The 25645-nt window shown below is 42.0% G+C and overlaps 2 protein-coding genes across 4 annotated transcripts in view; one reads left to right on the top strand and one right to left on the bottom strand.

Moving 5' to 3' along the window:
- Positions 1-16021, top strand: part of LRP2BP (LRP2 binding protein) — a 29963-nt gene extending 13942 nt beyond the window's left edge. Inside the window, exons 5-10 of one of the 2 annotated variants that reach the window (XM_010835773.1) lie at positions 8469-8611; positions 8692-8797; positions 9679-9902; positions 11286-11460; positions 13050-13162; positions 15511-16021. In XM_010835773.1, the coding sequence (XP_010834075.1) occupies positions 8469-8611; positions 8692-8797; positions 9679-9902; positions 11286-11460; positions 13050-13115 (714 nt within the window). In that variant the 3' untranslated portion in view covers positions 13116-13162; positions 15511-16021. Of the gene's footprint in view, positions 1-8468; positions 8612-8691; positions 8798-9678; positions 9903-11285; positions 11461-13049; positions 13594-15510 lie in introns of those variants that run through there. The other variant, XM_010835772.1, reaches the window with a different exon arrangement.
- A 102-nt stretch (positions 16022-16123) lies between these two features.
- The window catches only part of SNX25 (sorting nexin 25), a 91299-nt gene continuing 81777 nt past the window's right edge, over positions 16124-25645 (bottom strand). For both annotated transcript variants that reach the window (XM_010835770.1, XM_010835771.1), the window contains 5 exons: positions 24849-24966; positions 20681-20747; positions 17788-17981; positions 17229-17329; positions 16124-16711 (listed from right to left, as the gene is read on the bottom strand). In XM_010835770.1, the coding sequence (XP_010834072.1) occupies positions 16631-16711; positions 17229-17329; positions 17788-17981; positions 20681-20747; positions 24849-24966 (561 nt within the window). In that variant the 3' untranslated portion in view covers positions 16124-16630. The remainder of the gene's footprint in view (positions 16712-17228; positions 17330-17787; positions 17982-20680; positions 20748-24848; positions 24967-25645) is intronic.

Below are 25645 nucleotides of genomic sequence, written 5' to 3'. Positions count from 1 at the left end.
GGATTCATTTATTTCTACCATTCTATCTTCTAATTCACTAATCCTATCTTCTGCCTCTGTTATTCTACTATTTGTTGCCTCCAGAGTGTTTTTAATTTCATTTATTGCATTATTCATTATATATTGACTCTTTTTTATTTCTTCTAGGTCCTTGTTAAACCTTTCTTGCATCTTCTCAATCCTTGTCTCCAGGCTGTTTTCATTTTTTAATTATTTCCCCTTTTTTTGCCTCATCTTACAAAGAAATTTCCTATGAAATTTATTTTTAAAATTTTCAAAGATATTTAGAATTTAGTTTCCCTGTATTCACTTGCAAAGGTGTCCTGTATATACAGGTCTATTACAAATTCTAAAATGTGAAAGTACACAGGCTTTCAAATTTTGGCTTTACCATGGTTTCAAATCTTGGTTTCGCCACCTATTAGCAGTATAATCTTGGGAAAATTATTTCTAGCTTTAGTGTCCTTATTTGTAAAGTGAAGATAAGTAATCTCAGAAATACATCTGTCATTTCCCCCTCTCCTTTGGTCATGGCCAGCCTTGATGATTGATCATAACCCAATCAGCTACAAAGAAGTACCTAAGTCCAGACATAGTCTCAGAACTTTTATCAGTACAAAGCTTTAAGGATACATTACCAGGTTAATCCATTGGAGGCAGCATAAAAAATAAAACTCATTAACCTAACTCATATAGTTGTTAATGAGATTGGATGACAACACATAAAAATAACTAACACAGGGCACATGGAGTAAGAGTCCAAGAAGCATTTTCCTCCCTGACTTTATCTTGTATAAAGTTAATAATGAGGACCATACTCTAATTCCTGAAATTCTTCATTTTTCCATATTTATAATCATTACACCCTATGAAGAAATGAATGGTAAAAATAAATATTTGCATTAATTGAAAGATACTCATTGTAACCTACGTATAGTTTAATTTTTGAAAGTTTAGTAACCTGCAGTATCCATTACTACATTGCCTGCATTTACTCCAAATTTAATACAGCTGACCATACCCTCCTTGCAACACCCTCCCCCCTTAGCATCTGAGATATCTTTAGTTCATCTGATTCTCCCTCATACTTTGCACACATCATTCTACCATTGTTTGTATATTTGAAATACAGTTTTTTCTGTTTGCCTCTTCACAGCCACTCCTCAGACCCTTGTGCTAGCTGCTTCTCTCCCATCTAATGTTGAAATATGTCAGAACCTTGGCCTCAGCCCTTCCTGCCTCCTTTCACTCTCTCCTTGAGTAGGCTCATCCAGTCTCATGGCTGACACTTATCTATACATACTTTTTAAAAACTTTCCGATCATTGTCTTCATACCAGAAACGAATTCTGAGATCCACATAGCCAGCTGCCTGCCTCTCCCTAAATGATGAATCAGGTAAATTCATAGATTTGGTGTTACTTTCCATTTTTTCTGTTTTCTCAGTGAAATAAAAGTGAGGCCATGTGTTTGCTTTAGCAGCATGTATGCAGAGCCTGTGCAAAGATGACACACAAACTCATGAACTGTTCCATACTTTTTATAAAAATATTTTAAGAATCAAAGCCATGAGCTGAGACTGAGGAGTGGGAGCAGGGAGAGCAGAAGTTTGAAGAGAAAGAAGGTTTGAAATAGTATCCCCTCTTCAAGATAAGTGGGAGAGACTACTGTTGAAACAAATTGATAGAATTACTTGTGAGGGCTGAGAGCTTGCTCTGAAATTTATAGTCATAAGTTTTAAGAAGGACCTGTTAGCATGGTTATTTTTTTTCTAGCCATGTTCAATGGTTTTAAGTACAGCAGAGTAGGGAGAAATAGGGTATTTGCCTCATGAGTGAGTGTCATGGAGGGAAGAGGGACAAAGAGTACAGTGACAGATATAGAATAAATTGATAATGTGGGAAGAACATGAAGGTGTGGACAGATCAGGAAAATTGGTAGATTCAATGGGTTGGGATATGGCAACTCCACAAAGTAGAATGACTTCAATGTGATTACATATGGAGACCAGAGGAGCAAAAAGGAAGATGGCTTCTGTAGGTCTCTTCAGTTAACCCCAAGGTAAAGGAGCAAAGAGCAAATTCTTTTAATTTTTATCACTTTATAAATTTACTGAGTTGTTCTTGAGACTAATTTGGCCCAAAGTCTGGTTGAACCAAATGTGTTTGTGTGGTAGACCTGAAATGTCTTGAAATTTACATTATAAACCCTCAAATACAAAATAGTTATGTTTACTGTAATCATATATCTTTGGAAAGAAATTGAGAGGAAAAAATACATACACACCAGTATGTATATATGTGCCTGTGTATCTTTTATATTTGTACATATTTACCATGTCTGGAGCTTTTCAGTCCTTCCTATCAAGGTGGGTTCCCATTTGGCACTGTATTCCATTTCTTTCCAACCTGAAAAACTTCCTTTAAAGAGCATTTTTTGCATAATGTGCAGGTGATGAGTTATCTCCAATTGTGAGTACCTGAAAATGTCTTCAGTCTACCTTCATTTCTAATGAATTGTTTTGGGGTTGAGCTCTTTCTTACTCCACTTTAAAAATGCCATTCTAAAATCTCCTGGCTTCTCATGAGAAGTCAGTCTCTGTATTGTGTGTTAGTTGCTCAGTTGTGTCCGACTCTTTGTGACTCCATGGACTATAGCCCATCAGGCTCCTCTGTCCATGGAGTTCTCCAGGCAAGAGTACTGGAGTGGGTTGCCATTCCCTTCTCTAGGGGATCTTCCCAACCCAGGGATCGAACCTGTCTCCTGCATTGCAGGCAGATACCTTACCATCTGAACCACCAGGGAAGCTTTGTATTATGTTTCCTGTATGTAATGTGGCCTTTTTCTCTGGCTGCTTTGCAAGGCGTCTATAGCTTTCAGCAGTTTGACTATGATGTGTGCCTAGGAGAGGGTTTTTATGTATCTTCTCTGGGGTTTACTGAATTTCAAGGATCCCTTTCGGTTGCAGTTTTCAAGAGTTACTCCTTTTCCAGTTTATGTTTGCTTTGGTAAACTTCCTAGTGCCTTTAAAAAGTGGTTCTATATGTTTGGTCCCAGTTTAATCACTGCCATCTGTGGGAGGATTTGCACAAACACGTCACTCTACTGTGGTTGTACCTTAAGTTCTCTCTTACTAACAAGCTGGGGTGGAATGGTAGACACCTGCTCACACACTCACAGAAATAGATCCATGTGATCTGGGACTCAGTAAAACACTTTATTTTCTCATCTTTTACTGTGTTGTTTAGCCAAGAACAGCATTTTGAGAGAGCAGTGAGGGGTAAAAGTTAGAAAGAAGCATACACAACTGTACATGACATTAAATATTATTTTTTTCTTTGGAGTGACTTTGAAGGTTTTGAAACTGAGGATTAAGTCCATTTCACCTGCCTTCATTTGTCAAGGTTTTTTTAAAGCTAACATGCCCTCCAGGCAGCATGAGCATAAACCTAAACCATTGCCCAAGTGGTTGTCTAGAAACTGGGAGTCAGCTGCATCTAGTTTGAGCAGCTGGTTGAGACTGGGTCGGGCCACCCACCCTCCAGCTGGGCATCCACAGGTGTCCATTGCTTGGTGATCTTTAAATGTGCAGAAGCCTGTAGCTTAGTTACACCTGCGCAGAGCGAAAATTATCCACCAGTCACCGCACCTTTCCCCATGCCCTCCACGCTCCCTACATCTCCAACTGCCATGCTGCGTTATTCATTATCCTGTGAATACCTGAAGCCACTTGCCTTGGGAAGCTGGTTTGAGGTTTGTTCTTCCTGTCTTCTGGTTTGACTGCCTTGCAAATAAACCCTCTTTTTGCTGCAGACCTTGGTGTCTCAGTGTTTGGCTTGCAGTGTGTCTGGCAAGACAAATCTAGTTTGGTAACAGATGTGGTGAGGCAGCCAAGAGGTAAGTAAAAATAAAGCTTTCACCTGTGGCTCATTGGCCCCTTGCAGGCACTCAGGACCTGGGGACGAGCAGACCCTATGGCTCTCGCTCCCCATCCCCACATCTTCTGCCTGCCTTTTGTGTGGAGAAAAACTTCAAAGAATGAATTCAGAGAAATGAAGGTGTTGAAGCAAAGGAAAACAAGACAAAATTACACTACTTCAGCCATTAAACGAAGCCAAAGCCCTTTAGTTCCTCCTCAAGGGCTGCAGATAATATTCTAAACCACATCCTTTGAGCTGTTTTGTAGCCACCGAAACCCCCACCAGGTAGAAGAAGTTAAATATATGATGACCAGACTAGCCATGAGAACTGGCCCCAAAGAAATGGGAACAAACAAACCCTAGAACCAAAGATTAAGTGTACTTAATACAATCAAGATGACACTGATCAGACCACTTCACGACCAATTTCAAGATGACTGTCAGAACTGACGGTGCTGTTCTGCATGCAGCCCCTTCTCCAACTATAAAAGTTCTTGCCCACTGATTGTCAGTGAGGAGTTGGCTTTCAGACTTGAGTCCACCGTTCTCTCCCATTGCTGGCCTCCAGAATAAAAAACTTTCGACCAGACTTGCCTCTCAAGTATTGGCTTCTGAGCGGTGAGCAACCAGACCTGATTTGATTTTCAGTAACACATTTTGGAGGTTTGGGGCTTTTGGGTTTGGAAGACTTCTTTTGGGTGAGTAACTTCATTAAAGAAACACAACTATGCCTTGATTGTCTTTGCAACCCTGAATGGATGATGGACCAGAGGCCCACTTGGAGGGACTTTGGCAGACAGTACGGAAGGTTACAGGCCTCTGTATCTGGGTCACAGGCCCAGGGCCATGGTTTTGTTTTAGTCTTGCTTGTCCATGTATGTGTGTGTCTGACTCTAAATGTTAGGAATTGGCTACTGGGGATTGAGCTGAGGTGTCCAAACAAACCTTGAAAATGCTTTACCAGGAGCTAGACTGTCAGATGGGGAAAAGCATAACTTTGTACATATGCCTGAATGTCCCGTTCCCCTTCTGAGAGATTTACTAAATACCAGGGTTACCTTTGCCCCTGGGCAAATGAGCATTAAAGTACCACCAGAGCAGGCTTGCAAATTGCAGGCTGTACCCCAAAGAGAAGAGCCTGCAGCTATTCCAGGAGAGATTGCAAAGAGGAGTCCAGAGGCCTGGGTGGACGAGAGATCAGCAAGAGCAGAGAGCTAGGCCTATATAAGTTAGGGCATCACCTGAGGTCGGCTTATACAGGATTTAAGAGCAGTCAGATTGTAAAAAAGGCTCATGGGGCAGTCCCTAAGCCCTGCACTGTCACTGATCTGTCCGCAAAGTGTGGGTCTCCTGTATGAGAGCTGACAGATGCCTTTTCTTGCACTTCTTTGTTTTAAATCCCAAGAGTTGTTTGCTTTCAAGTGGGAAGATCTGATGCTAAGAGTTAAGCAACAGTACTGCCAGACAGTACTTCCTCGAGGATTTAAAACTTCACCCATCATATTTGGAGAAATCGTGGCAAAAGATTAAGGGACCCTCAACTAAATGAGGAAGGTAGGATGGTATTCAGATTACCAGTAAGACAAAGGACACTTGAGACCAGAATATGATTTTTATTTCTTTATTTTTTTTGGCTATGCTGGGTCTTCGTTGCTGTGCAGGCTTTTTGCTAGTTGTGGTGAGCAGGGGCTCCTCTTCGTTTTAGTGCTTGGGCTTCTGGTTGTGGTGGCTTCTCTCGTTGCTGGGCATGGGCTTTAGGCATGCGGGCTTCAGTAGTTGCAGCTCCCAGGCTCTAGAGCACAGGCTCAATAGTTGTTGGCACATGGGCTTAGTTGCTCTGAGATGAGGGATCCAACCTGTGTTCTCTACATTGGCAGGAAGGTTCCTATCCATTGTACCACCAGGGAAGTTGCCAGAACGTGATTTTGATTTCAGCCTTTTTGGTTGAACGAGGCTATCAGGTATCCAAGAAAAAGCAGAGTTCTCAGCCCTCTGGTAAATATTTGGGTTTTGAACTCTCACAAGGACAGAGACTTGCCCTCTGACAGAAGGGGAGCTCTAGGCAGAGCTGCAGCCCCCACCAAGAGACTGCTGCAGGAATCTCTGGGAGTGGCCGGCTTCTGCATATTTGGGTCCTCAGCTTTGGATGCACAGCAAAACCCCTTTCAGAAGTTCTTAGAGGAGGAGATAATGAACCTCTAGACTGAAGTTGTGGAGAATAAACATTCTGAAGCCCAGTTTCATCTTCAACAAACGGGACCTTATGAGGAACTGGCCAGGAGAGGGAAACCACACTCAGGAGGAATATCAACCCCAGCTGCTCCCAGTGGGCCAGTGATCCCCCCACAGATCTTAAGTTTCTATTGAGGAAGAAGCCATGGGAAAGAAAGGTGAATGGGGTTGCTGTGGTGGTGGGCTTGAGAAAGTAAAATTCAGAGAGCAATTTAAATAACTCATTAGTTATCAGATTGTTTTTTGTTCCGCTTTCTCTTTGTTTATAACCTCCCAGGCTTGGAAGGACAGTTCAGTGATCAGAATTTTTCAGTCTTTGGCAAAAGTAGGTAATTTCTCTACCTTTTGGCTGTCATCCAAAACCTTCTGTATTTGATCATGCTGACCCCTTAGTTGTGCCTGTCATTAATTGTTGACCATCCCTAACTTCACTGTGACTTCAGGTGTGACTGTTGAATTAGGCTAATCAGTAAATTTCCTGTCCTTTGTATTTTCTTGACTAAGTGAAAATTTGGTCTTCTCCTCCTGTCCTCAGAATAAAAAAACAAAACCAAACCTTTGGCATCTCCCCTTGCTAAGGTTCTGTTTGGCGAAGATATTTCAGAAACCACACTTAACTTTCCCAGCCTGTGTCCCTTGCATATTATCTGAGTGTTTCCGTCAACTGATAATGATCAAGACACTCAAATAGGTAAAAAGTATTATAAGACAGAGATCCCTGGCTCACAGTAAAGTAAAATCCCCAAGGATGAGAGTCTTAAGTTTTAATATGTCTGGTATTCTGTGTGCCCTCAGAGGATACATAGTTGTCCCCGCTCCCAACCTGGTACATATTTATCTACAATTTTTATTACCAGTGTTGGGCCTGTGAATACCCTGACAGCTGGTGCATAAGTGGTATTTGTTTGGGATCACAGTGTTAACTTGAGGGACTTGCCTGGTGATCCAGTTGAGATTTCTCCTCCCAGTGTTGGGGGTGCAGGTCTGATTCCTGGTTGGGGAGCTAAGACCCCACATGCCTCCCAGCCAAAAAACCAAAGCATAAAATGGAAGCAATGTCATAACAAATTCAATAAAGACTTTAAAAATCATCCACATTAAAAAAGATGCTCATTTGAAACCAGGAACATATTCTCAAATAAGTGCTTAAGAGATTGATTCAAGCCCATGTTAGGCCTTATCAGCAGGAATTAGCCAGAGCTGTCCTTGCCCCTATTCCTCAAGAGTGAGAAATGGTCAAAAGGTAAGGTGGGGACAGAAACCCACGTTCAAATCCATTTTGATTGCCTTCACTAATCCAGGTGCTTTTAAGACTGGTATGTCTCCCAGGCAGCATGTAGCCTAAACAAGATGCTTGCCCAAGCTCCTTTTAGGAACCTGGAGTCAGGCATGTCTACTTCGAGCTGAGCTGGTTCAGACGGGGTGGAACCATTGGCCCTTCATCTGGGCATGCACAAGTGTCCATTGCTTGGTGACTTTTTGAACATGCAGAGCCCTCTGGCTTAGGTACACCTGTACAGAAGACTCCCACACCTTTTCCCAGTCACTTTCCCCCTGCTCCACATGCTTCCAATGGCTGCTTTCTTCATCCCATAAATACCCCAGACCCCTTGCCTTGCAGGGGGTAGAATTTGAGATTTGTTTTCCCATCTACTTGGCTGCCTTGTAAACCCTCTTTGCTGCAAACCTTGGTGTCTCAGTGTTTTGGCTTGCTGGGCATTGGGCAGGAGGAACTTGGTTTGGTAAACAGTTCGTGTCTGGGTTTTCGGAGGCAGGGCAAACCTTTTATTAGCAGTTAGGATGTCTTCTGTGTTTTATGACTACACAGACATCATATGAAGATGAGTGTAGTAAGATATAAATTTATCACTGTGCTCAGTGTGGGGAAAGTGTGCTTAAAGAAAGAAGACAGGGTTTAGGGCTCACAGGCATCCTGTAAGGGTTAAAATTTTGAGTGTCTGGTTATTCTTACACTTTGACAAGTTCTAAGAACTGTGCTGATTCAAAATAAGGACCATGAGAAGAGACAAAGGCACTCATACTGAGAGGTGATGCAATTGTGGAAGCTGTAATATGGGAGAAATGCCTTACATCCCAGAGCTCCTAGGAACGCTGACTTGGGAGATGGACTTTTATTTATCTTTAGCCCTGCAGACTCCAGGACAACCATACTGTTAGGTACAGACTTGAGACTACATCATGTCAGAGCATGAATGCTTCGTGACATTATCAGAAAACTTAGTTTGGGTAAAACTAAACTGGGATTTGGGTAAAACTGAACTGGGACTTTCTGTCTTGTTCTTTTCTTTTGTGGAAGGAAAAAGGAGTGGAATATATGAAGAAAATTGTTGATTCTCCATGCCCCAAAGCAAGACACTTAAAATTTGCAGCAGCTTACAACCTTGGAAGAGCTTATTACGAAGGAAAAGGTGTTAAACGATCAGACAAGGAAGCTGAAAGGTAATCTGGCCTAAGAACAAGATTTTGTTTTCATCAAATGTTCTAAACAAAGAATAACTCACCTTCTCCTTCTCTTCTAGACTGTGGCTTTTTGCAGCAGACAATGGGAACCCAAAAGCTAGTGTGAAGGCTCAGAGTATCCTAGGATTGTATTACTCAACAAAGGAGCCCAAAGAGCTTGAGAAGGTAACAGTGGTCCATTTGATAAACTAGCATCATGTGTAGATTAATATTTGGTTCACTATTCCTTCTGTGAATGGAGGATGGTGAGGAGTAAGTATGTAGTCCTGTATAGCTCATAATTCTTTAAAATGTAAAGAAAACTTACATATTAGGATCTCCAAGCTCATCTCGCCCTTTCCTCAACTATGAATGCTGCCTCCTACCAAAGGAGACCACAGATGTGAGCACTTTGTGTGCTGTGGAAAACACACCTACAAAATACTCTACCATAAAGGTAAAAGAGGAGGGTGAGTTAGTACAGTCTCTTAATCATCAGCGATGGAAGCTGTTTCCAAGAAATCTTATAGGGAGGAGGAAATGAGGCGTTCAAGGCAAGCTTGTAGGAGGCACGTAACCACCAGCACCCGCTCCCTGCACCCCCGCCCCCCTAGATCCTTGGCAGAAAGCTGAACAGCTACCTGGAAATCCCTGTGAACTCAGACTCACAGGGCGGATGTGCTTGGACCTCATGCAGGTGTGTATCCTTGGTTGTCTTTGATCCTATCAGAGCTCCAAGTGGGCCTGAGAGATGGCTGCCATCTAACATCATCAGCTGGTCTCCTTGCTGTGCCGCTTCACAAAGCCTTTCAGACACTTGGTTCCTGTTTCCCACTTTCTCTGTGCTTCCTCTGGAAAACTTGAAAATCCCAAAACCTGAATAGCTGAGCTCAAGCCAATGACCTGGCCTGCACTGTGGGGAGACAACAGGGGAGCCTCCCTCAGCACCCTCTCTGAGGCCTGTGAAACTGGTGCCAGCCTGACCTGTGTTCAAGAGGCGGGAGCTGTGTCCTAGAGATGAATTAAATTCTACCTGGTGAATACTATGGAATTGTGCTTTTTCTTAGGCATTTTATTGGCATTCAGAAGCTTGTGGCAATGGAAACCTGGAGTCCCAGGGTGCCCTGGGGCTCATGTACTTCTACGGACAAGGTATCCGCCAAGACACTGAGGCTGCCCTGCACTGCCTGAGGGAAGCAGCGGAGCGTGGCAATGTCTATGCTCAAGGGAATCTCGTGGAATATTACTATAAGATGAAGTTCTTTACAAAGTGTGTTGCATTTTCCAAAAGGTGAGTAACTGGATAAAAGTATTTACAAAAACTTACTAGATGGTCTGTGCCTGATCTGTTTAGTAGAACTCACTGGAGTATTGGAAATGATGGCTGTTGGCACTTGCAAAGTGGCCAGTGCAACTGAGGACTGAACTTGTAACTTTCAATGGATTTTAATTTAAACAGACACACACAGCCCAGGGCTACTGTATCAGATAGTGATTGATGAAACATGTGTGCCATCAATCTGCATGATTTCAATGCTCTTTGCTTTATATGCCGGCTAAGTGATCTTAAGCAAATTTTACTTCTGAGGGCACCGACTGTTCTTTTGCAATCTTGCAGAAGTATTTTCTTCTTGATTAAAAATAATAGTGAATATAAAGCATGTAACATAGCTTGGCACATGAGAAATATTTTTTCTTCCTACACCCTCAGGCACAGGTTCTGTAACTGCACAGTTACACTGTAGCTTGACGAGGACAGCAAATGAGAAAGGTTAAAAGACTCAACACTAACATAAAGGATATGGAAATTTGTTCTGAGGCTGTGTACTTTGCCACCTTTATCCACAATGCACAAATGCAACATGCCAGGAGAAAGAGACCGTGGTGTCCTCTAGAATGGCTGTAAGGCCATGCTGACATCGCCCTCCCTACACGCCCTCCCATAGAGCCCACAGGCACCCAGTGTGAAGTGGACATCTACACTGGAGGATGAAGGAACGCCTTTTGCCCTCACCTCCCCAGCATCATGGGCTCCAGGCAGCAGGCCACTTGACAGTGTGGTCTCCAGTGTCCCAAATCTCCCAAGTGCCCATCTGAGTAAAACTAAGACTTCACATAGTCCTTTAAAAATCTTTGGAACTTTCCATTATTGTCCATGTTCCTGTTTCCTACAGTACCACAGCTGACATGGAATGGACTCTTCCATATAATTGTCCATCTCTGTATCTGGGTTATAAAGAATGACTTTTTATTGCCCACTAACATAGATGTGCAAGTTTCTCAATGTGTTTTCTGGTCCTCTGTGACTGAAGTCCAAATTCAAGGTTGATGTTTAAATACCCAGAGAGATAGAAGACTGCTTTTCTCTCCATTGTTTAAATCTGCAAAGTGGTAAGAGATTTGGTAGTAATATTTTAAACTTAATGTTTTCTAGTGATTATTAAGCCTGACAAGCATAATCCTAGAGGGGCTGTCAAGTAACCACTGTGGTTAGTTCCTCTTCCACTTGTGTTAGTTGACTGTATTTACCCTTCCCCACACAGCAAACAATTCAGTTCTAAAACTTGTAGAAATGCTAGGGAAACCACTTGGAGCACAAGAATTTCTGGATGTGTTTATAAAAATGTAAACCGTAAGTGATAGTGTTTTTAAATCTGACGACTGGGTGTTGCAGGATCGCGGACTATGATGAGGTTCACGACATCCCCATGATAGCCCAGGTCACAGACTGTCTCCCGGAATTCATCAGCAGAGGCATGGCCATGGCCTCTTTCTACCACGCGCGGTGTCTGCAGCTCGGCTTGGGGGTCACAAAGGATGAGGCGACAGCCAAACGCTATTATTCTAAAGTAAGCCCTATCGCAAACATAAATGGACTCAATTAGAATTTCTAGGTTTTTAGTTGAGACTTGAACATTTTATAGTGTTTTTTTCTTACTTACTATGCAGATAACCTCTGTCTACCCAGAAGTTGTTAGACATGCAGCTTGTTTGCAGACAGTTTTCTCATTCTTTTTAACATAATTAAGCTCAGATGGTAAAATTTCTATTTTTGATGCAAATATTCTATTTCACTATCTGCAGCCTAAGGCTCAGCACTAAGACCTTAAAGCCTGAACAAGTATGCCTTAGTTCACCCAGAAAAAGTGTGAATCTCTATTTCCTTCTGTATACATTAGAGTACATTTCATTAAGGTTTCTTTATGCATGACATCTACTACAGCTAGTTAAAATAAGCCTTTTCATGTTTTAATCTATGTGATCAGTTTATTTCTACCAAATAGATTTCACATCTAAACACAACTGTTAAAAACTGTAGAGGAAGTGAGAAAGGCAGTCATTATAAATAGTAACTGCAAATTCATTTTTTTAATAAAAAGAAAGCAAAAAATTGCACACCTGACATCCATAAGTCCAAATTGGAATTAGATCATAAAAATTTATATAATACACAAATTGTTCAGTTGGAGCAGGGGAACAAAGAAGAATTTTCTAAGTCCCCTGCCTAAAAATCTGATTATGGTATAGCAGTGGTTCTCAAAATTATTTGCATGTTAAAATCACATGGGGATCTCTTAAGAATTCCAAAACCTAGGCCTTATTTCAGAACAGTTTCATGTCCTAGAATGGACACGGGCAGATTTAAGTTCCCCAGGAGGTTGCAATGTGTCACCAAGTTTGGAACCCTAAATTACTTTGTTGGAAATTAAATGTCCACAGTATTAAACCCATATCAACACAAATATCAGAATATGGTACAAAAATACAACTAACCTTTGAGGTATCTACCATTACACCATCTTATCAGTATGAGTAGCAGCTGTCTTTTTTAAAATCTAAACATTCTTTTATTTTACCAGTTTCCAAACCAAGTCAGTTTTAGATTCTGTACTAGGTATCCTTTCCAAGTAGACATAAGCAAAGAGAACTCTGGGTGAGAAATATCCAGAAATGTGATACATGTTCATCCTAAACAAAACAGCATAATAAACAGGTACGACTGTAAAACTGTTTTCCTTAGGTTGGGAGATAATACAGACCCATCACTCAGTTTTGGTCACTGGATTTTATGGGAGATACTTCCTCTAACTTTTCTGCATTTTAAAAGTATACCCGTGAAGGGTCTGGAATCACGTCAGATGAGGCACAATAAGGGAAATTCTAAGTATTTTACTCCAAGAAAAAGGACTTGGGCTTCAGTGGTGGTCTTCAGCAGACTGCAAGGAGGGCACTGAAAATTCTCTCTCCCCCAAATGATAATAGCATGTTATTTTTAGTATGATCTATTTTACGTAGGTTAACTTGAATTCCCCTAATTAAGCAATTAGAGTAGAAATGTATCTTAATTACAAAATTCCCTTAAATCACTGTACTCTTCTTAAAAACAAAAGGTTTAACAGTCCAAAATATGTCTAAATAACTTTCTTTGAATTTGAAGGCTTGTCGTCTGAATCCTGCATTGGCAGATGAACTTCACACTTTACTTATTCATCAAAGAATTTAGATCACAATGCACTTCAACAAAGATCATCGATTCTAACAGCTTAGAATGTATGTATTTTTATAATTTTTATAACAGCTATGTTTTCTGCCTCGCACATTAGATTAACCTGGGTATTTTAATGGTGGCATGGTATTTTAATGGTGGCGTGGTAACCTGGGTATTTTAATGATATCATGATGGCATGATACCTTCATTCTTGAATTTGTATAATACAACTTGAAACCTAGCTAACAAGATCAAATTGCAGGAAGAGTCCTCAGAGATCCAAGTCTTAGTCTAGAGAGTGGCCCAGATTGTGTCAGGTATTGAAAACTATTCTATAGAGCCAGTGTTTTTTCCATTCTTAAATAGTGTCCTGAAATACTTGATGCAGTCTTAGCTTTAATAGTATAAGTGCTACAAACTTACCAAAAAATGACAAAGTTTAATTCTTTAAATTTCTTTAATCTTTACTTTTGTGAATTTTTAATAATTTTATTCAGTCATCTAAAACTTTAAAAATTCCAAATTGAAAGGAAAAACTTGAAATCTAAATTTGAAAATAAGTGGGTTTAAGAAACTGCTTACAATTTTGCCTCTCTATATCTTCCCTTAAACATCTTAGTGAGTAAAACTACTATATTGAAACAAGATGTCTCTTTGAACTTCAAATCCTTGTCTATATTTTAAAACCCTCAGTGTATTTCAAAGATAAAATCTCAAATCATCTACCAGTATAAGACCTAGAAATTGTTAAATCAGCAAGAGACTTTCCTTACCCATTACAAGAGACTTTCCTTATCCATTACATCTACAAAGGCAAAAGCCGACAGAAAAAATAGAATCCATACCCAAAAGATTTTAAAGGAAATACACATCTGTAAAATAAATATTGAAAGTATTGTTTAAGATACCCAAATGACACCTTCTTTGTAAATGTTTTGGCTTTATTTTATAAATCACACCCATCCTTTCTAAAGTGATTTATAAGAACTCAGCACTGCTAAGTCACTTCAGTTGTGTCCGACTCTGTGTGACCCCATAGACGGCAGCCCACCAGGCTCCGCCATCCCTGGGATTCTCCAGGCACGAACAGTGGAGTGGGTTGCCATTTCCTTCTCTAATGCATGAAAGAGAAAAGTGAAAGTAAAGTCACTCAGTCGTGTCCGACTCTTAGCAACCCCATGGACTATAGCCCACCAGGCTCCTCCATCCATGGATTTTCCAGGCAAGAGTACTGGAGTGGGGTGCCATTGCCTTCTCCGATCATAGCACTGGTAAAATACAATTAATATGTAGGCGCTGGTCACTAACGAAGTATTAAATGGCACAAAACTACCTGCTTTTGTTTCATGTTCTGGTTTGTCTGTATTACTTGAACTTCATTTTGTCTTAGATAACTTAGATAACTAAAGGGAAGAAATTTCAACAAACTTTAGGCCATATACTTCTCCTTAAATCTCTTAGAGTAGAAACTTAAACCATCCCTGAAAACCAGTCCTTTGCTTTTTGGATCTCTACTGAAGACTCTGTTCTTCCCCAGGAACAACTTTTCCATTTCTCTAGCCCACTACAAGATTTCATAAAAACCTAACTTAAAGCATTCTACAATACAAACCCACTTGCTTTGCTCTTGTTTTCTTAATAGCATCCATAGAACATTCCTTCAGTTTATGAAGATCCATATTCCCAACTGGTATTTTCTTCTCCACACTCAGTCCATTTCCTTGAGCCTTTAAGAATCTTAAAACAGAAATGCAATAAAGCTGTGTATGGGGACTTTAATCGCACTTTTTAATAGGTCACTCTTCAGTCTCCAAAGTGAAGACCACTTTAACGGCCATTAGAACACAGGTCTGAGAAATCCTAAGGGTAGGAATGTGACATGTCATATTTTGTGATATGCTATGCTTGCATGTCCTAAGTGAATCCAACACAGAAGTTAAAATCACAGTTTACTGTAGTTACCATAAGGCTGGCACGTCTAGCACAAGTGAGCCCCTGAAACTATTACTACCACTGCCACCAGCCATGATGCATACCTTGACCTGTGACTGGAGTCGGTCTTTAAGGGAGGTGAAGCTTCAAGATCATTAACTGTTTACAAAAAAAGAAAAATCAAAACTTCGGTTAAGTCCTTATAGGTGATAACTTACGAAGAAGTAAGACTTAAGATTGAGAAGTCATAACAGCTCTGGTTTAATTACAGAAGATGGGCACTTTGAGTAATTGCTGTGAAGTTCCTGGGCTTTCTGACCTCACTCTGCTTCTCTTCTCTGAATGTCTTTTCTATGTCGCTGTGAATGATCATTCCGAAGTACAATATCTTGGTTTGAGAAAAGCATCAAAGAGCTGTAGCTAACAGAATCTCAGAGATAAAATTTGCTTTACTAATTTTTAATCATTTCTCTTTCAGAACTTATGTTTTATATCAAGAACTTGGCAGGTATGCTCTAACAATGATATAATCAATACCATTTTAATAGACATTTACATAGTATTTTTCTTTCATGGATTTCAAACTGAATTTCTGCTTAATTAGTTTCTTTCAGTATTCCTGGAGGGTAGAAAGGGGAAGTGTTTCCTTATCACTGCATAATAAATGGTAAAACCCAGGAAAATTAAGTCCCTTGTCCATGCCCTACTACTGAAAACAAAGCAACGTCTGTACACCTGATGCCCGTCCTAGTCCCCAAGACTTGATGACACAGTCAAGTCATGAGCAGCACGAAGTAACTTCCCTCCTCTTTGTTTCCCCATCTCATTCCTGCCTGTCTTTCAAAATTTAGCTCCCATCCCACATGCCGAATACAGCTTTTTAAGCACCCATTTGGCTCTTCTCACTCAACTAAAAATCATATTTTTCACATTCATTCTGGGAGAATGGCACAACCTTTATACCTCCTTACAGAAGAACTCACATGCACAACATTTTCTGCAAACAAGGCACTTGATATATATCTGAACTGCCTTCAGTGTTTCAAATTATTTTTTGAGAGAAAGATACAAGCATCTTAAACATCAGAGCTCTGATTCATTTTTATAATTTATTGCTTCAAATGCTTCAAACTATGGGAAATCTTTGGTAAAAATAAAGACAGGAAAATTTTCACAATAACTTCACACAAAGCATTGCACAACAATATTCAGTACACACAAACAGAGGAATGTTCAGAGTCCTCAGCGAGGAGATTAACTGTACAATGTTCAGAGTTCTTCATTTAAAACAAAACTTCATAAATATTTAAAATATTTCCTAGGTTCTTATCACATATCAACATTTATATTTCAAACAGTATGTTGTCCTTTAAAGGATTTATATTAAAATAAAAATAATTAACAAGTGTTTTGTTTTTTTTTTCTGTTGCCTAATATACAGCATCAAGTTTCCTCCCCAATTCTGCTTCATTCACATAAAACTAGAGGGAGGTAACTAGAAGTTCAGTGTGGGTCTCAGTCAAGCCCTCTGTGGAAAAGAGGAAAATGTTTCATGTCTATTAGTACAGACATTTCTCTGGTGGTTTATTTGTGCAGTCTCAAACCTGACAAGCTTTAAGTTGATCTAAATGAGTTCTCAGCTCAGGACACAATTCAGTTAGCAGCAGTTCCATCAGCACCTGAACCAACAAAGAAAGAAAGAAAGTCTTTTTCTCTGAAGATTTATTCAGATATCTACATCTAAGACTAAAATTTAATTTTAAGCCTGAGATGCTCCTCGGTGAACAAGTTGCTCTCCAAAGGAATCCATATTCTATAAACTCCATTCAGATTGATTTATTTCATGGTCCATTAACCATCATCAGACCATCAGGGTATTTAATATTGCTCACTATTATAAGACAGACAGCTAGGAAACAGTTTGCTTTGTTGAAATAACAAAGCAAAGCAGTCAGGCAGAGATGTTACAGCACAAGAGAGAAACAACAGCAGGCTGGGAAGAGGAGGTGGCATCCACTGGGAGTGGTTTTTTTTTTCTTTAAAGCAAATTGAACAGACAAAAATAAAGCAGAGAAAATGGGTTCAGTTATAAGTAATAAAAATGATTACGAGTATAAAGAATTAAAATCTACCCCCATACGTGAACAGAAATGTACAACTGAAGAAACAGTGAATCCTCTGGGAGGCTTTACTCACGTATAGCAGGTGCTTATTGGCTCTCTTTTCTTGAAGTGCATTGAATATTTTTATTATACCATAACGGGCATTTTGCTGTCCAACAAGGCTCTGAAGCATATCTGAAAAATTAAGTTTATATTCCAAGCTGCTACTGATACAAGTGCACCGTGCACAGACCTCCAGTGAGGCCCTGCCCTGCGCACCCAGCACATAAGGGCGCTGAGGAACGTGAGGGGCAGGTTCTTGCCAGCGTTTCAGGAAAAAATAGTTTTTTGACAGGCATTTATACAGACTATAATTTTAATACCCCAATTAAAACCATAGCTCTCAAAACAGGGGGTTTTAAAGTATAAAATTCTGTTATCTAAAACATTGTTCTAGTGAAATTATAACCAGTACTGTTCTTTTGGGGACTCTTAAGTATAATTTCTTAGCAAGGGACAAGACATGATTTGAAAGAAAAAAGTATGATCACTTTTTTTCACTGTAAATAATGTTTCCTAAGTGGCAGATGCCTTAGTGGGGCTGACGACACTCCCTTTCTGTCCGACTTTCAGGAGCAGAACCCAGGCCTCACCTGGAATGTTCTCGAGCAGCTTCTGCTGGGCTCTCTGCTTTGTTTCCTGGCTGCGCGCACAGCTTTGTTCTTGGCGTGGGATTGTGTTTGGCGGTGCCAGCTTCCCATTGGGCCAAAAAGCATCCCGGAAAAGGTTGATGTAGTAAACCAACATTTGCTCACTGAAAATCCAGTTCACTGTGTCCCGAATTTGTCTTTTAAGAGAAAACTACATCTCAGATGAGGTTTTTAAAAATTGTATTCTCTGTTTCTCAAAAGGCATTTATCAGTGGGTAGGTTAAGATACAGTGTGATCTAGGCGTTTGATGAATAAACTAGGAATTGGATTTTTAAACACTGACTCTGAAAGTTATTTTTCATTTTGGTAACACTGATGGCCATTCATTCCTGCAGCTCACATTTCCACTGTTACTGACTTCTCTAAATGTTTGCCACACGGTGTCTTTCAATTTTGAAAGGCAATAACTGAGAGGAGATGGATTCATTTGAAGTTGGCAACTACTCTAACTGTGCACGGTACTTAACATACTAATTTCTCCATAAAGTGTTGCAAGCTGAAAACATCCATCCATGTAAAGACAGCGAAAAACGGCCTGAAGACCTTCCTGAGCTCTGGCAGTCCCGGGGAGAAGCAAGCTTCTTCACTGGTCGTCCCTTGGGGCTGCTGTGGCAGGGGGTGCTGGGCGGAGTTCTCCAACCCGGGAAGCATCTCACAGGCTCACGAGGCAAAGAGGGGAGAAGATACCCCTTTCCCCACAAAAGGGAGCACTCTGAGAGGATACACTGCCGCCCAGCCACTCCAACCTCCCACAGGAATAAAGACCGACAGACCCTGACCCGCAGAGTTATAAGTGGCTTTTATGCCCGGTCACTCAGGTCTTGCATAACGCCGACTTCAGCAGTCCAGTTCCAACCACCCACAGGATTGCTGCTGTCAAGAGACCAGCAGAGCTCACGGGAAGAACAGTCCTGAGGGTGGCGGGAGGTCTCTGCAGGAAAGGGGAGCAGAATCACCTTCCACTCTTAGCACCAGGAAGGCCTGAGACTTCAAACTGAATTTACAAATAATCAATCAAACAGCCCTTTAAGAATCTGACATCCCAACCAGATTTTTAAAGGGACGATGTCTGGTTTTCAGGAACAGTATCTGAAATAGATGTTTCAAGCCCAGCACTGTGCACAGAGTAACCCAGTCACCAGTGAAGTCCAGAGTCCACTATGAGTCAGAACTGTGGTAATCCTGTAACTGCATGTCTCCTAAGACACTTCCCAGTACTGCTTAGACTAAATCAAATAATTTTATTAATTCAGTGGGACTTCTGCTTTAGGAGAGAACCTGCTGACCTGCCTAATAAAATCTACATCACAAAACAGTTTGTCTTGCCTGGAGTCTTTAGGTTACCCACTGAGTGGGCACTGCATGAAGAAATGAAGAATGAAAATTTCAATTCGCAACTTAGAATTAGGTGAGTGGCTTTTCCCAAAGGCCATCTCCTACATATCTTCTATCAATTCAAGTCTGACTTTGTATTAGCCAAAACCGTAGGAAGCTTCTGAAGCCATTCTGGAACGTGAAATGACAGTCAGTACCAGGCAGGAGGCACATGGAGCTGCTGCCAAACTTCATGGTGTGGCATTGTCTGCCTGAGGCAGAAGAGCAGAGGGCGGGGTGCTCCGCCACTTCTCTACTTGAGGACAAGCCCCCTGAGCCAGCAGCCTGGAGATGCCTACCCGGTGCCCTTCCCCCGGCCAGGAAAACCACTGCCTAATGTGTTCACTGCTGTCAATCCACGGCTGCTCATCTTAGCATTAAGAGCCAACATCATAAATCGAAGCAAGGAATGTACACGTGACTTTCTGAAACTAGAAATGTGCAAGTCTGGAGTTCTGAGAAAAATGGGGCCATTCTGAAAACTTTATCCAAGGCCTTCATCAGACTGAAACTGTAAGTTAAACAGGGCATTTTTCTGTTTAAAACAAAAGCCCACGATACTGAGTCAACCAAACAAGTAACTAACACCATTAAAAAAAATCTTAAACAGAAGTAAATTCTGGTTTATCACCACAAAGGAAATATATTCTATTTGCAAATGAATAAAAATATAAAGTGTTCTTTATTATGTTTCCCACAAAATTTATAATATTTGTGTAATAAAACTATCACTTTAGCCTTGTACACACATTTGACAACTAAATTTTTCACTTTGAAAAATATCTGATAATCATCTTAAATGTATTTTGCTGTTAAATTGATTTCCCCCTCAATTTTAGCATTTGAGTCTCAGTTTTTCTTGTGTGGGAAAGTCATGTTGCTGACAGTTGAAGAGTGCTGAGTATATGTAACCTTTATGTATATGGATAATGTGCTACAGTTTAGAATACACATATGGCTTACATAGCAGTGTAACAGGATATACACACCCCTCATGGATACTCAGGTTTCATCTAACAAGAGAATATACTATTTTAATGCCACCTCAACCCTAAAAAAAAAAGTATGGTTTGCAGACCCTTCAAATAAATACTGGCCATGTGCTGCTCATCCTACTTTCCTTTGGCTCAAGAGTCTAAGCCTTTAAACTGAACCCCATCATGTGACATAAAAATGCTGCACCCACGGTACTAAAACCAGCCATCAGGGTCAACAGAGAACTTTACAGAACAGTCTTCCGACCCTCATCAGCCAGCCAGCGGGAGCATGCGCCAGCTTCTGTCATCTGGTGCACCGTGTGTTCTGGGGGAGAGAATCTTGCAGAAATTTGCTTCCCTCTCCAGTCTTAGAATCATATCAGCAATACAAAGAGAAACTAAGAGACCCTCATTTGTGGAGGTAATCTGACTGTTAAGGCAAAAGGTAGGGCATGAATTCAAATACTAATTTCGTGCAACTTACTTGTTGATGGTTCTTCCAAAAGTGACCTGAACGAGAGCAATCAACGTTCTTCTCACCCATTTAAACACTGAAATATAAATCAGAGGGAAAGCATCACCACAGGCTATCACAGTCGTGACATCTTCACAGCAGCACAAAGCATAAATCTCACCATGTCATTCAACCTGAGTCCTGACACCAAGTCAGGGGCGATGAGTTCCAGAATTTGCGTCCAGGTTAGCAAACTTCGCTACCCAGGAGAATTCTAATAAGCTTTCATTTTCTACTTAGCAACTGATGAAACCTACAGTTTTTCTTTTTTTCAGCTTTTCAGTGCCTAACAACAACTGAGCTAGCGAGTGGAACTAAAAACTTCATGAGTCCTTAGGCTGCTGACGTCTTGTTTTCCACTAGCGGACGGTGCGAACCCAGACAGAAGATTTCTGTCTGGCTTCTTGAAGCCAATGTTCTAACAGTGCTGTGAATGAGAAGCATCTGTGGTCAAATGTTGATGAATATTCTGAAATATTTATGAACTGCTGGACCTAACTGCTCCCTTTGAATACTGCTGTGCAGACCAGGGGCTTTATATATTTTATGCCTGTGGGGGAAGAAAGGGCAACTGGGAAGACCCAGGATCCCGAGTGAGCCATGGACCCAGCGCTCCTGCGCCACTGCCTGGAGCAGGCGGCCGCCATCCCCTCCTCCCAGCCTCTGGCGCCTCACCTGGGAAAGGGCAGTGTTAACACAGACTTTTTTTTTTTTTTTTTTTGCTCAAAGAATTGCGTCAATATTTTGTGTCAAAGAGTTTTGTGAAGGGTGCTTCCTACAGACCTAAACTCTTAACTATTAGCATTAGATTAGGAGACACATTGCTTTAAGTGTAGAATATGAATATAAACCAAAAGAAGGCAAGGAAATGCTGTGAGGATATTTTTGACCTGCAAATTAGAATCAAAACCAAATATTCCCTTTATATATTCACCTCCGTGAACTGAAATGTTTAGCTCCTGACACATGGCTTGGCTATGATAGAGCCAGGAGTTCAGGTCTCCTGCACCAGTAAGAAAAAAATGAGTAAATTCACAAACACCTCTGTACAAATATCAATAGCAGTTAACACAGACTTGGAACTAGCCTTGAAAACATTCTCAAGTCATTTCTAACTTTTAAAATGTGTCCAGGTGCAGTAATGTCAATCCTTCAAGCAAGAGTCCTGTCTTGGAATCAGAACCATGCCTCAGAAGTGCCCTTCATGTTTGATGGAATTCAGAGCACCCAGGAGGCGTGTGTCTGTTGGGAGGATCACCTGTGCACCTTCTAGGGCAGCAGAGAGGTGGCCACACCCAGAGAGGGTCTAGGACACGGGCGGCTCCAGGAAGAATGCCTGACAGCCGAGTGCCTGGTCATAAATGTTTAAAACAGCTGTATTTCTGGTCCCTTTTCATAAACTGAACTAGAGCAGGAACCAAAAATAGCTCTGCTACAAATTCTCTCCCGCCACCAATTCCCTTGACTCTGCTGTGTTTTCCTAACCTTCTCTAGTCCCCCAACACGCACACACACACCCATTATTCCTTCCAAGGACTCATCCCTTCAAAGCCACATGGCAGCTGCAGCAACACTAGGATTTAGCTGATGGCAAATAAATCACATCTCATTATCAATGATGTTCTATTTATTGCCCTCTGAAATGTCACTAGCAAAACCAAACATTCTTCTGAGCAGGCACGAGGAGGAAGTGCACACCGCGGAGACAGGACTTGGGGCCTGACTCCTGGCCTGACTGCCTCTGACACGTCCACCTCTCTCTCAGTCTCCCTGTGGCAGAGAGAACACACTGACCAAAGGCGAAGATGGTGCTTTCTCACTGTTACCAGCTCTGGAGGAGTCACGGTGTAACAGACCAGATTTCACTGAGGAAGAGTCAGACTCTCGGTGGGTGGAGGACAGGTTTGTTCTGCCTATACAAACATTAGCAAACATCTCAAAGTGCCTAAAATATAGACCAGCTATAGCTTTTTCATCGGAAAGGATCCTTCATACTTAGACAGTACTCCATCATGTGGATAGTTCTTAATTTACCACCTGTTTCGGAAGTTTGACTTAGTTCCAAATTTTCATTATTAAAATTATGCTCAAATGAACATCCTTATATATAAAGCTCTGCCTGGAGTTTAGAATTTAATTGTGTCTGTTGCTCAATGTGAATTACATTTTGGGAACCCTTATACTGTAAATTCACTGAAGGAAGACTCTACCTCTGAGATGTCTTTGTTTCCCCTATGGAGTTATAGCTAAAACATAAGTTTCTGAAGTGTCTGCTGATTATTTTAGATTTGGTTTAGAGGAAGAAAGAAACCACTGAGCTGCTCCAGTGGCTCAGTCAGTCAAGAATCTGCCTGCCATACAGGAGATCCAGGTTTGATCCCGGGGTCAGGAAGATCCCCTGGAGAAGGGCACGACAACCCACTCTAGTATTCTTGCCTGGAGAATTCCATGGACAGAGGAGCCTGGCAGGCTACAGTCCATGGGGTCGCAAAGGGTCAGACACGACTGAGTGACTAACACACACATTAGAGAAAGAAAAACTTAAATGACCAAAGCAATCCCAGCACTATAAATTTTCTTGCCTCTTCATTCATCTACCCAAGCATTTTATTGATCACCTACTATGGATCACAGATGAGGCATTATAACAGACACTGATCATAACAGACACTGAGGATTAAAAGACAAAGATGTGCTCAAGTTTATAACAGCCCTTGGAAGTTTCTTCATCTGCACAGAATTCTTTAAGTGGCATGTTAAGGGGTATATAAGTAAGAAGCTACACACAGCCTACCTCCTGTGTAGGACCAACTCTCAGCACTGTCTTTGCCCCAAGGGAAGAAATGCTCATCCAAGGGGACAGAGGCCCGGACACTCTCAGGGCAACACGTACTGGCTGGCGGCGTGATATGCCTTGTGAAACCTGGCTCCTCCCATGTCTTCCTTTTCTAGGCACTCAGGTGTGCCTTTAGGCACCTGTAGCACCTCTAGCTTGGAGAAGGCAATGGCACCCCACTCGTACTCTTGCCTGGAGAATCCCATGGACGGAGGAGCCTGGTGGGCTGCAGTCCATGGGGTCGCCAAGAGTCAGACACGACTGAGCGACTTCACTTTCACTTTTCACTTTCATGCATTGGAGAAGGAAATGGCAACCCACTCCAGTGTTCTTGCCTGGAGAATCCCAGGGATGAGGGAGCCTGGTGGGCTGCCATCTGTGGGGTTGCACAGAGTCGGACACGACTGAAGCGACTTAGCAGCAGCAGCACCTCTAGCTAGCACACCTCAGGCTCCAGGTGTGCCTGAGTATGCTGGCCTCATGACTCAGAGCAAGGTGAGTGTGGGCAGAGGGTCCCACTCAGGAATAATGACAAGAGCCAAGCGGTGCAGTCTGACCTTTGACCCAGTGCTGCTCTGGGACAGAGGCGCCCGCGCAGTTCTGAGCAGAACAGTCTCCTGATCCTCTTGATGCTCATTTCTTTGAAGTCCATCTCCCCCGGGGGCCTTCAGAGGAGGATTTCTCAACGTGGTACTGCTGTTACTCGGGTCAGAAGAACCCTGTGTTGTGGGGCTGCCCAGGGCTCTGGGGGTGTAGATGCAGCAGCCCTGGCCTCCACCCAGAAGATGCCCGAAGCGCCACCCCACAGGCTGTGACAGCCAGGAATGTCTCCAGACACACCCAGTGTCCACCGGGGACAAAAGTCCCCCATGCCTCCATGGATGACCACTGCTCTGGGGCAGAGAGGTGGCTGAAAGCAGACTTGGCCTCCCTGCGTCCCTGGCCACATACTCACCTTTAACAAGTGGCTCTTCCTCTGCTGCGCAAAGTCAATTTTTGTATACCTTTGATGATAAAGCCATGAGGCTGTGCTAAGTCCCATGAAAAGAAATTCAAAGCATTCCAGCTTTCTGTATTCAGAGGAACACGGTGCAGGGTAATCAGGACCCTGCATTCTAGGAGCACAGAGATGAAACCTGTCTTAAGAGCCGACCTTGGTGTCTGGCTGGCCTGTGAAAGTATTTGCTGAATGGATATAAATGCGTCTGCTTCAGGAACAAAGGCATGTTAAATGTACGTGTGTCCGCGTGTGTACAGCCACTTAACCTGAAAACACCACTGAATCGTAACAAAGAGGCTTACTTCCTCGAAGTTCAAAAATCTCCCCAATCAACATGAAACACGGTTCAGCCAAGGCATCCTTCCTTCCATCTGCGTCATCACCATAATCTGATAGGTCACTGTCCTCCTCTGCCTCCTCCTGGGGGAACAGAAAAGTCACGGAAAGCAGGTCACTCACCCAAGACAGATGCAGGCGCCATCCCTCTTGCAGTGTCAGTTCTGAATGATGTCCTCATGGTTCAACCTCACACAGTCCTTCTACTTCCCTACATGCAGAACTCTAGGCCTTTTCCAAAAAGGTCAAAGTGTATCTAACCCCAAGGAAAAGCTTGATCCCAAAGCCTTATTCAAGCTCTAAAACAATTCTGAAAAGCCTCTGTCACTGCATTAATGAGGAGTGAATTCGCAGATGACAAAATAGTTGTCTAACCATTTGGGGTTTTAAAAGGCTTTTCAGCTTAAGTGATTTTAAATTCACTGTGTTTTACAGGCATGTATCATTAATTTTTTTTTAAGGCTCTGAATCAAGCTGTTATTCTGTATTTCAGCTAGTCTCATTTCCTGATCTTCATATCAGCAACTTTCAGTTGAAAACTCATTATATGCCAGGCACCAGGCCAGTGCAAATGAGTATGACGGAGCACCGGACTTTGAGAGGCCCTGGGCTCTGTGCGGAGGTGACCAGGAAACATGCGGCTGTTTCTGTAGCAGGGTGCAGAGTGGAGGCAGGGGTGCAGACATCAGCTAGAAGATGACAGCCGAGGAAGTCCATTCTGCTGTCTGCAGAGGGAGCAGCTGGCACTGTGGGACCAGGGCTT

The sequence above is a fragment of the Bison bison genome, unplaced genomic scaffold, assembly GCF_000754665.1.
Source record: "Bison bison bison isolate TAMUID 2011002044 unplaced genomic scaffold, Bison_UMD1.0 scf7180017864050, whole genome shotgun sequence".
NCBI classification, from domain to species: domain Eukaryota; kingdom Metazoa; phylum Chordata; class Mammalia; order Artiodactyla; family Bovidae; genus Bison; species Bison bison.
The sequence above is the reverse complement of the archived record's forward strand: the minus strand, read 5'-3'. Positions and strand labels throughout refer to the sequence as shown.